We start from the raw sequence: 10366 nt of genomic DNA, 5'->3' as shown, positions 1-10366 counted from the left end.
AACGTAGATCCTTTGTGGTTTGAAAAGTTACATCTAGTACCCCTAATATTTGCTTTCATATAACAAATAGGTTCCTCCACTAGTCCAGATTTACTAAATTTGCTTACTTTAACAAAAAAAACTGAATAAAAAATTAGATTTATCTTTGATTAACTTATTACGGACTTGTTGCATAAACAAATATATTTTTTTTAATAAACTACCCTTATAACAGTGAATATATAACTCTTTACATTCAGTAACGCGTGAAGACGTATGAGTATAATTTGATCATAAAAAAATTTATTTGACCTGCAATAAATCAATAATAAGTCAATCAGGAGTAAAAATATAGATTTGTTTTATTTTTTTATTGATATCAACAAATTCGGTGAATTTTGCTTGATAGAGGAATTTATTTGTTAAACGAAAGCAAAACCTTAATAGTGTTAAATATAATTTCTAAATAATAAAAAATTTATGTGTAATACAAAAAATCTTAGGGGACGAGAGTGTATTATCCCTCCCTTTTTATGAATAATCAAACTTAAAGTAGCAAAGAAAAATGTTGAGAAATAAAAAAAGTATACCGCAAGTGCATAGTGTTTTATTTCATATAATATTTAATAGATAAGCATTGCATATTTTAAAACAAGTTATTTAGTTTAATAATGTAAACTTTATATATACGGTGTGTATATTTTAAATAAAGGACGAAATTAACACAATAATTTAAAAAATTAATTAAAAGTAAAAATCATTAAAAAAGAAAAATATCTCACAAGTGAAATTATAATATTTAATGAGAAATTATGCCCACTATCAAACAGGATAATTTGGCACCGTCTCTATTCTCTTTCCATGGTGACATTTTCGATCATATTATTTGGCCCAAAATAAAATGTCCCACCTCATGATATTTTAGACATTGCATCCCAAATTTGTGGATAGAATCACAATAAACTTTATACTAAAAAAGAAATATAATATTAGCAATTCCACATTCAAAATCAATAAAGCTTCTACTTCTTTTTATTATTCATTTAATTTTACCTTATGATGCTTTGCTCAAATGGTTAGATTGAAACGATAGAATTGAGAGTTTTTCATAATTTCATGAATATTGAGCAATATTTTTTTTATTATTTGAATGTGTCAAATATTTAAATTAAATTAAAAGTTAAAAATATTTTTTTTTGAATAAATATAAATTTTATTAATAAAATAAGATTGTACAGTACAATAGTGCTCAACTGATAATTTAGTCAAAGGATACGCCATAAGTTAAAAACATTACGCGCGACCTCGAACAGTTCAATTGGTGGTTGTTATTTATAGTGGGGGCCCACTCTGGATTTCAATAGTGTTTTTTTTTTTTTTTTTTTAATATTGTGATTTGATCGTGTGCTTGCCGACATAATCTGTAATTAATTAATGCAGTGCCTAGGGCCCGTTATCTGAATGTGATACATCACACATCTCAAGTCTCGAGGCTTATAAAAATAGGAACACTGTGCAAAAATAATATAAATACAATATCAAAAATAAAAATAGATAAATAAAGAATTTAGATAGAGAGAAACAAATAAAATCTAGAGGGTGTCTACTAAACTTATTCGAAATATTTTATAAGATCGTTCATTTTATAAAATAATTTAAAATTTTCAAATACATTAAATTTTATTTTATAATAAACTTTGGATAAATAAAACATTGTTACTACTGTGTTTATATTTAAGTTGAACTTAGAAATGTTAAAATAATCTTTTGAAATTTTTAAATGTTGAGTAATATTGACATTGAAAAGAGAAAAAATATAAAATTGGATCGATCGGAATCAGTAGGGGCACTTTTAGAGTTTATTAAAAAAAAAAAGAAATATAAATTTCAAGTCAAGTCAAGTCAAATAATATGGTTTAAAATAATTAAACCTTGCTCTTAATTGTGAGATTTTAGTCATTGAAATTTAATATTCTAATTTTTTAATTCAATTTTATTTATTTATGGATATTATAAAATTTATTTTATTATTTTAATATATTAGCTTTACTCCTTATTCGGCATCAGCATAAGCTAAGGCAGGCACTACAAGCCTATGTAGTTAGCTAGCTAGACCCTCAATTATTGAAAAAGACAACATACTAAAAATAAATTCCTATTTTTCACAAACAAAAACGGTATTTAATATATATATATATATTATAGTGAATCAAGTATAATTGGCTAATTACAAGTCAACAAGGTCCAGCTATTGGTCATGAAAATTCTAATTCAGATCAAATTTGACAAATTTGAACAAGTTATATGGCAAGTGCAATATATGATTGGTGCGCAGTTTAGGGAAAGTGACCAATCACATGAAAAGTGTAATACACTTACTTCGTAACTGATTTAGTTCGACCAAACTTAATTAAAATTTAAAAATTTTGTAATTGTTCATGAATTTTGAATCCCACTAACATATAATTATTGATAATTTGTAATAATAATTGGTGTAATGACCTTATCCTGATGGTTAAATTGAAAAGAATATGTAAATTTGCTTGATTACTCAGTTCACCAGAGAATTTGAGACAGAAATGGAATGGAACACGCACCAAATTAATGAGCATACAATCACATTCACTAATGGTGGAGATTAGACGTATTGTTCCCACCTCCCACTTACCAAAATTGCATGTAAGAAGGGGCGAGACTGACCTCTGCTCCCCGAGAAGCACTGGATGCTATCTCTATATGCATCATAAATCAAATCAACTACTTTATGTGGATGCTTAAGTACTTTTCCTTCTCCTTATAATTTTTATTTTTGTAGTAAATTAAAAGTAGAAGTAGGATAACAATTTTTCTTAGAGTAGTTGTAGTTTCTGTTGGAACGTGAAATTTGACCAAATATTATGTATAAGTCCGGGTTGTTACGTGAATGTAATTACAATCGTAATTTTACAATGCAATTGTGTTATCGAGATATGGAGTAATATTCGCATTTAGAACCTCGTTGAGATATTGAATGGACCAAAAAATTACTATTTATAATCGAATTACGAATCTACTACACCAAACAGATTAATTTGTGTCTAGATCGATTGATTCGATGCCCACAATTTACCTTATGAAAAGACACAATTTGTTCAACTTGTACGTGCTATAGAATTCACCGTTCTCAAATTCCATGTTCATTAAAAAATAACAGGGGTATTAAGAGTAAGGGAGAATCATGGTGATCACAAGTGGTATGAAGTCATGAGGGATGATGATATAGACAGAATATAAGCACTTTACCAATAAATATATGGATTATACTAATCATTTAATAATAGGGGAAGTGAAAAATTGCGAGTAAAAGGTGATTGTGAAAATTCAAAGGAATAGATTTGATTCACGCACTAGGGATTGAGCTGGATGATCCCACTATAAATGTTAGTGCTAATTAAGACTTACTTCCACATACATAACATCATAACATTTTTGTGGTAATGAATGTAGTTGAAATGTGGAAGGTGGTTGCTGCAATGGTGGCCGTTGAATTTGGCTTAGCTCTCGTAAATATACTCTTCAAGAAGGCACTGAATGCAGGAACTGACCGTCTCATCATTCTCGTCTACAGACAATCAATCTCGGCTGTCTTCTTGATCCCTTTTGTCTATTTCTGGGAGAGGTAATTTAGCACGTCTGTTTTGCTGTTTACGGGAGTATTTTTGCATGCATTGTGTGAATTTATGAAAATAATCTGTTCAAGTCCTAGGATTTGAATTCTTTGATGCCATATATACTAAAAAGGCAGAATATGAGAAGGGAAGTTCATTGCAGGAGTAGCTGGGCAAAGCTGACGGTCGGGGTGACGGCGCAGATGTTCCTCTGTGCGCTGCTTGGGTAAGTTATTATTAGGCTATGTTCTGCTCTACCATTTCTTAAGGTCTCAGAAAGTACGAGATTCTAATCATATGAACAGGAACAACTTGTGAGCAAGAATTTTTATCGCTTTTGTGTGGAAGAAAATTTGTTTTCATCTTACAGCTTGGAAAGTGGATGTTTCCAGGTTGACACTCACACAGTACCTGTTCTTGGTTGGGCTTCACTATACATCAGCAACATTCACTTGTGCTTTCATAAATATGGTGCCGGTGATCACATTCGTCTTGGCATTGCCGTTGGGGTAAGAGCCAAATCCAAGCAACCACCAATATGTCATTGCACGTAAGGAAATTTTCAAATCAAATTGGCCAGGTTCAGCCAATTCGGCCAGATTATGTAGAGAGTGAAGTACGATTGTTTATGTGGTTATTGGAAAGTCGGTAATTAAGTGAGAAGTCACATGCCAAGTGTTAAGCAGGACAAACTTGATTTAAATAAGAATTATTGATGTACTGCTGTAAGATAATTACTAGCTCTAACTGTTTTCTTTAACAACTTAGGATGGAGAAAGTGAAAATGAAGAGCAAGAGTGGAAAAGCCAAGGTATTCGGGACGGTAACTTGTGCAATTGGAGCCTTAATACTCTGCCTGTACAAAGGGATCCCGGTGACAAATCCTGGGCACGTAGTTGAAAACCGTCAAGGGGCAAAGGGCTATGGGCCTGGATCCGCATTTCTGTCCGCGGGCAGTCTGGCTTGGTCGTCATGGTTTCTTATACAGTCTAGGATTGGGCAGAATTTTCCACACCGGTATTCTAGCACGTTGATCATGTCCTTCTTTAGTGCCATCCAGTCAGCTGTTTTGTGTTTCATCACTGACAGAAACATGTCTAATTGGATTCTCCAAGGAGAGCTTCAGATTCTGAGCGTCATATATAGTGTGAGAATTACATCTCAAATACTGGTAAAAAATCTATGTTCTCTTGGAGTTTCCTGACATATATATTCTGCTGTTCATACAGGGAATCGTGGGATCAGGGCTGTGTTATGTCGTTATGTCGTGGTGTGTCAAACAAAGGGGACCTGTCTTTACCTCCGCATTTAGCCCGTTGATACAATTTTTTGCTGCTGTTTTAGATGTTTTAGTACTGCAAGAAGAAATTTACCTTGGCAGGTAAAGCATCTCACGTAATTCTTATCTGTACACGATTCGTTTCTCTTTGATGAAAAACCACAATAATTTATATTGTTTTCTAAGGTTTTCTTGGCAAACAACGTCTAACTTAATGACATCTGCTGTGTCTGAACAGCATTTTAGGATCCGTAGTGGTCATATTGGGCATGTATGTGCTTCTTTGGGGCAAAGGCAAGGATGAAGACACTTGTGACGGGGTTCCTAAAACGACAGATGGGTGTAATTACCAAGATTCAGCACAGGAAGTTAGCAGACAGTGAAATTTCCTCCTAAGCTCAATTTTTCAGCTACTTTTGTAGACTTGAAGAGTTAAATAATTCAAAACGGGCTTTTGTTGCCTTTAGAAAAAAAGAAATTCAGACAAGGGATCTAACATGCCCCCAATTGTATTGATTAATGAGGTCTTAATCCCTTTGATGATGCATGCATATCTATACAAATATTTGTGAAAGCATAGTCTCAAACGAAAAGGGAAAATAATGATAGCTAAATTTTAACTGGAAGTGCCTTGAGAGGAATGGCTTTTTGCAGGGTGAGGCCGAACTTTTCACTCATGTCCATTTCTTCAGTTTTCAGCCCTCCTTCAAGTTTCCAATCATAGTCGCTTATGAAAGTGGCAAGCACGAGATGGATCATACGATAGGCTAACGGCAGCCCCACGCAAATCCTCCTCCCCCCGCCAAAAGGAAGCAGCTCGAAGTGTTGGCCACGGACATCAATTTCTGTCTCCAAGAACCTCTCGGGCATGAATACATCAGGGTTCCTCCATATGCTTGAATCTCTGCCGATGGCCCACACGTTCATGAGAACTTGTGCTCCTTTAGGGACTATATAGCCATTGATTTCTGCTTCCTCGTCGGCCTTGTGAGGTACCGATAAAGGAGTTGCAGGGTGAAGCCTGAAACTTTCTTTCACCACTGCTCGTAGGTAAGGGAGTCTTGAGATGTCTGATTCTTGAATTTCTTTATTCAGTCCCACCACATTTCTTAACTCATTTCTGGCTTTCGACATTTTCTCAGGGTGGCGCACTAGCTCCGTCATTGCCCATTCCACTGTAACTGAAGTTGTGTCCGTTCCTGCGACAAGTAGATCCTAAGACAATACACAGTTAGAAAGAGTAATTAAAAATCAAATCCAGATCCATGCTTATCTTTTAACAGTAAAGGATGATTAAAAATCAAATCCAGATCCATGCTTATTTTTTAACATTGTACAATGTCAAATTTTCAAAAGAATTAAACTTGCCTTTAATTTTCAGCATAGATAAATTTTCGGAAAAATTCAAGACGTGTTTTGGGGAGATAAATGCTTTCGTTTTGGATGAATCATACGCGTTTAAGTCCATCCAATTTTTGTACAAAAAGTTGACCGTTTTGCTGAAGTCTGTTTTACATTAATTTGCGTACGAATTATTATGATTATTGGTTGATGTTTGGAGCTGTAAAACAACTTGTAATATGATAATATGTAAATGAAAATTAAGAGTCAACTGAAAGTTGGACGAAGCTCACCAGGAGTAAATGCTTGATCTCGTCAAAGCTCAATTCAGACTCATCTTTCTGGTTGATTTCAAGAAGCTCTTTCAGCATGTCACTTTTCGTCCCCGAATCATTGGTCTGTAGCCTTTGACGGATAATTTCATCAAAGATCTTAAAACACTTGTTGAAATGTAACGTGGTCTGGCGGAAGATGCCCTGTGGATCAACCAGCCGAAGAAGAGGGAAACAATCAGCAAAATTTGGTCGGCCGATGATAGACGCTATCCCGCTCATAACATCCTTAAGCTCTTGAGACGAACCAGAACCAAAATCAGCAAAATCCACCGAGAAAAGAGTGGCCGATATCAGATTAAGGGTCGTCGTAAAGGCAGCTACACCAATATCCACGACCTGGCCACTAACGCAGCATTCATTCACATAGTCTTGCAAATTACGCAACTTCTCCCTCCTCAGGCCCTGGTTCGCATCAAGCTTTTGGCCCGAAAACATCTTCTCTTTGCACAGTTTACGGATTTTCCGCCACTGATTGTCCGCCGGTATCCAGGCGACGGAATGTTTGTGGTGGTCAAGTGCTCGGATGGCATCTGCGTGTGTTCGGCTGGAGAAAACTTGGTCATATTGTTGCAGCACGATCCTGGAGATTTCCGGGGAGGATACAACAACTGTTGTCATGGTTCCCAGCTTGAGACGCATCAGGGGCCCGTAGGTTTTGGAGAGTTTGGCGAGAGATTGGTGGGGTTTCTCACCAAGCTCAAGAATGTTGCCGATTATGGGAAGAGGTTTTGGCCCTGGAGGGAGATTGGCTGATTTCCGGGGCCCTGGATTGGGTTTCAGGACCACCCGGAGAAACCAAATGCATGCTGCAGAACAGAGTAGGAGAACAAGGGAAAGTAGTAGATCCATAATTTGCTCTTTTTTCTGAAACAGTTACATTTTCTTCTTCAGAATTTATAGCTGCAAGAAGGCGGTGTATCTAACTTACAAATCTTATCTAATATTTTGTTATATTTAAAATCAAAGTCAACATAGTCCTAAAGGCTCTTCTCACGTAAGACTTGTCAGGATCACCTGATACTCTCTTCATGATAATAAAACTAAAACCTGACACTTAGTCTGTTAGGGCCCTCTCCTATTCTTAAATAATCAACTGTTCCGGGTACTATGATGCTAAATACTGTAAAAATGGCAAGGGAAGGTGCAAGATATTTCATTGAGCTCTCAATTGGAAATATCAAAACGTATTCAAGAATTGCAGAGAAGAACTACAGAGTGAAGTTTTCTTGATTTCTCTCTTGTTACAGCGAATAAGATGAAGGCTGAAATAACTAACTTACGTGACTAGTTGCTAGTAACTAATAAAAGTGCTAAAATGCTTTTACAAAGACGCAAGAAGACTGCCTTATAAGCTAACTAATAAAGACGTTGCTAGCATTGAGAAAACGTAACGTTTTCTCTCAATCAATCAAAAGGCACTGTTCTTCCTTCTTCTTCACTGAGCTTCAGCTGGAACTTGTTGCTGTAAGTTGAAACAGAGTTTTGTAATTTTACACGCCTCGTCAAGTGGAGCTTGGCAAAATATTGACAAGACCCAACTTGGTGATGAGGTTCATGAATCTCGGACCAGGTAATGCTTTTGTAAAGATGTCCGCAGTTTGGTTCTTTGAAGCAATGTGCATAGGGGCTATGAAGAGTTTCCCTTTTCCCTTTCTATCGCTTTCTCATTTTTCCTTTCCTCTCAATCAACAAACGCAAACATTGCGCTAAAGAGTTTTTTCCACATAAGACAGGTCATCAAGATCGTGATCTACTTTTTTTTTTTTTTCTTTTTATCCAAGATGATGTGATCGAATTATCTGATAATTTATTTATATTTTATAATTAATTTCAACTCCACCATTACTGTAGTCATTATTTTCATTATATGAGATATATTGAGAAAAATGGCCCATAAAATTTTGGTAGACTCAAATTCAAATTGACATTCGTCTCACCTAGATGGCTTAACTCACTCAATCACTTGGCCCACCAGGCTTAGCCCACTCTCTTCTACCCAGTCCATAGATCTGACCCACTTTGTCCTACCTGGTTGGTATTATAACCCCTAATCCTAATTTTATTTGTCTTCTCGTCTTTTCCACTGATTCTCATGGTTTTGAAAATCCTTTCCGCCACCTTTTTCTCCATGTGTTTTCAATACTGAACCACTATAAAAACCCTCCATGATTTTTGGGTTTTCAAGCAACAGTTTAAGAAATCCTCTCTCATTCTCCTTCTTCTATTCGTTCCGGAAAGTTCTTTGTGAACTATTTTGGTGGGGAACCTTTGTGTTTTCAAGTGAGTCTGTGTGGCTTGGTATCTGGTTATTGTTGCTTGGATTTTTGAGCAACCGTGAGAGGTTGCTGATCTTTGTGGCCGTGGACCTTTCCTCTACATATTTGGTTCTCTGAGACTAACATTCCTCTTACTGTTTCTGTAATATTGCTGATAGATCTGTAAATATATTCTTTATATTATTTAAATCTATTTATATTTTATATTGTTTTGTAATTTTTAAGGGTTTTCATAACTCATTATTCTTGTAATAGTTGAGATAAATTTCTATTTTTTTGACTCACTACTGAAAGATTTATAAGCAACAAGGTAAACTGAAAAATTCTTAAACAATATTTAAATAGGAGTGATTGAATTTAATGAAATTCTTAAACAAAATTCTTAAACTCTATGGGGTGGGCGGCTATCATGCTATCATTGGTTTATAGTCGGCGGCGGCGCTGCTAAAAAATTTAACATGTGGCTGATTAGATATTTTTGTTATAAATTCTATTTTATTTTTTAATCGTTCAATATATATATTATTTATATAAAGATTGTATCATATATTTTATTTTGAAAATAATATTATATTTTTAGCATATTTATATTAAATGTTTTAAAAAATAAAATACAATTTTACAACGGAATATTCGATCCGATATATTTATAAGCCCATAAAATTCTTATTTTCAAAAACCAGAATATAAAAGACAAAATGTGACAAATGTAATATAGAGATGGCGAAGGAATGTGATAGGAATGATAATATAATACTGAATGACGTATACTTAAAATAGTGTATATTGAATATGATTTTATCTCCTAATTTAATGTTATTGGGATTCTTCATTATTTTACGTGAATGGATAGTGGACGACTTAGTTGATATATGGCTCATTTGATGTATTTGGTATGGCACATTTCATGTATTTGTACAAAAAAATTAAAATCAATTAAATATCATTTATTAATTATTTTTATTATAGGAAAAATGATAATATAAAAATAATTATAATTAAAAAAATAAATAATTTTGAAAGAGTATATTTAAAGTAGGAGAAAGAGGAAGAAATACTAATTAAAAATAAATAACAATTTAAAATAAGTTTTACTACGTGTAGATTGTGGAGTTAAAAATAAAAGTTAGTGGGTGGAAAAAGAAGTCTAGCAACACAGTCCTTACAACTTACATGCACATTGCATATGCAGTGGCCAGTCTAACTAAAATTTAAAAATGAACACTTGGTAACATTTTGACTAAAGAATTAATCATATGCATCAACCAATTAGGATAAATATATGTTTGAAGAGAAGAGAAATTCATTAATTCCTATGCACTTCTTGTTGGGGAGAATTTCTTTTATTTTTCCTAACTCACCTTATTGCAGCCAAAGAAATGAGATGAAATGAATTTGGTTAAAGTAACTCTTTTTGTTTTATTAAGAAAAAATGCGGCATAAAATTATAGTAGTGATAGTTTATGTGGTGTATGGGAAAAAGAAGTGTCGAGTAAAATAGAAAATATT

General features: G+C 34.1%; 2 protein-coding genes across 2 annotated transcripts; one reads left to right on the top strand and one right to left on the bottom strand.

Moving 5' to 3' along the window:
• LOC105174262 (WAT1-related protein At3g30340) lies at nucleotides 3432–5561 on the top strand. The gene is made up of 6 exons (XM_011096304.2): nucleotides 3432–3637; nucleotides 3790–3852; nucleotides 4019–4135; nucleotides 4395–4773; nucleotides 4856–5007; nucleotides 5144–5561. Exons 1-6 carry the CDS (start codon nucleotides 3456–3458, stop codon nucleotides 5286–5288), a joined length of 1038 nt encoding a protein of 345 aa, XP_011094606.2. The 5' UTR covers nucleotides 3432–3455; the 3' UTR covers nucleotides 5289–5561.
• On the bottom strand, nucleotides 5384–8198 carry LOC105171642 (geraniol 8-hydroxylase-like). The gene is made up of 2 exons (XM_011092824.2): nucleotides 6540–8198; nucleotides 5384–6120 (listed from the first exon to the last, which is right to left on the bottom strand). Exons 1-2 carry the CDS (start codon nucleotides 7428–7430, stop codon nucleotides 5515–5517), a joined length of 1497 nt encoding a protein of 498 aa, XP_011091126.1. The 5' UTR covers nucleotides 7431–8198; the 3' UTR covers nucleotides 5384–5514.

This window comes from Sesamum indicum, linkage group LG1 (assembly GCF_000512975.1).
Source record: "Sesamum indicum cultivar Zhongzhi No. 13 linkage group LG1, S_indicum_v1.0, whole genome shotgun sequence".
In the NCBI taxonomy this organism is placed as follows: Eukaryota; Viridiplantae; Streptophyta; class Magnoliopsida; order Lamiales; family Pedaliaceae; genus Sesamum; species Sesamum indicum.
The sequence above is the reverse complement of the archived record's forward strand: the minus strand, read 5'-3'. Positions and strand labels throughout refer to the sequence as shown.

Bases quoted from the DNA above. Each gene is read 5' to 3' on its own strand.
- LOC105171642 (XM_011092824.2), bottom strand. From the start codon at position 7,430: ATGGATCTACTACTTTCCCTTGTTCTCCTACTCTGTTCTGCAGCATGC. The intron at 6,121-6,539 runs GTGAGCTTCGTC...GTATTGTCTTAG, and splicing joins AGATCAAGCATTTACTCCTG to GATCTACTTGTCGCAGGAAC.
- LOC105174262 (XM_011096304.2), top strand. From the start codon at position 3,456: ATGAATGTAGTTGAAATGTGGAAGGTGGTTGCTGCAATGGTGGCCGTT. The intron at 3,638-3,789 runs GTAATTTAGCAC...AGTTCATTGCAG, and splicing joins TTTGTCTATTTCTGGGAGAG to GAGTAGCTGGGCAAAGCTGA. The intron at 3,853-4,018 runs GTAAGTTATTAT...GGATGTTTCCAG, and splicing joins TTCCTCTGTGCGCTGCTTGG to GTTGACACTCACACAGTACC.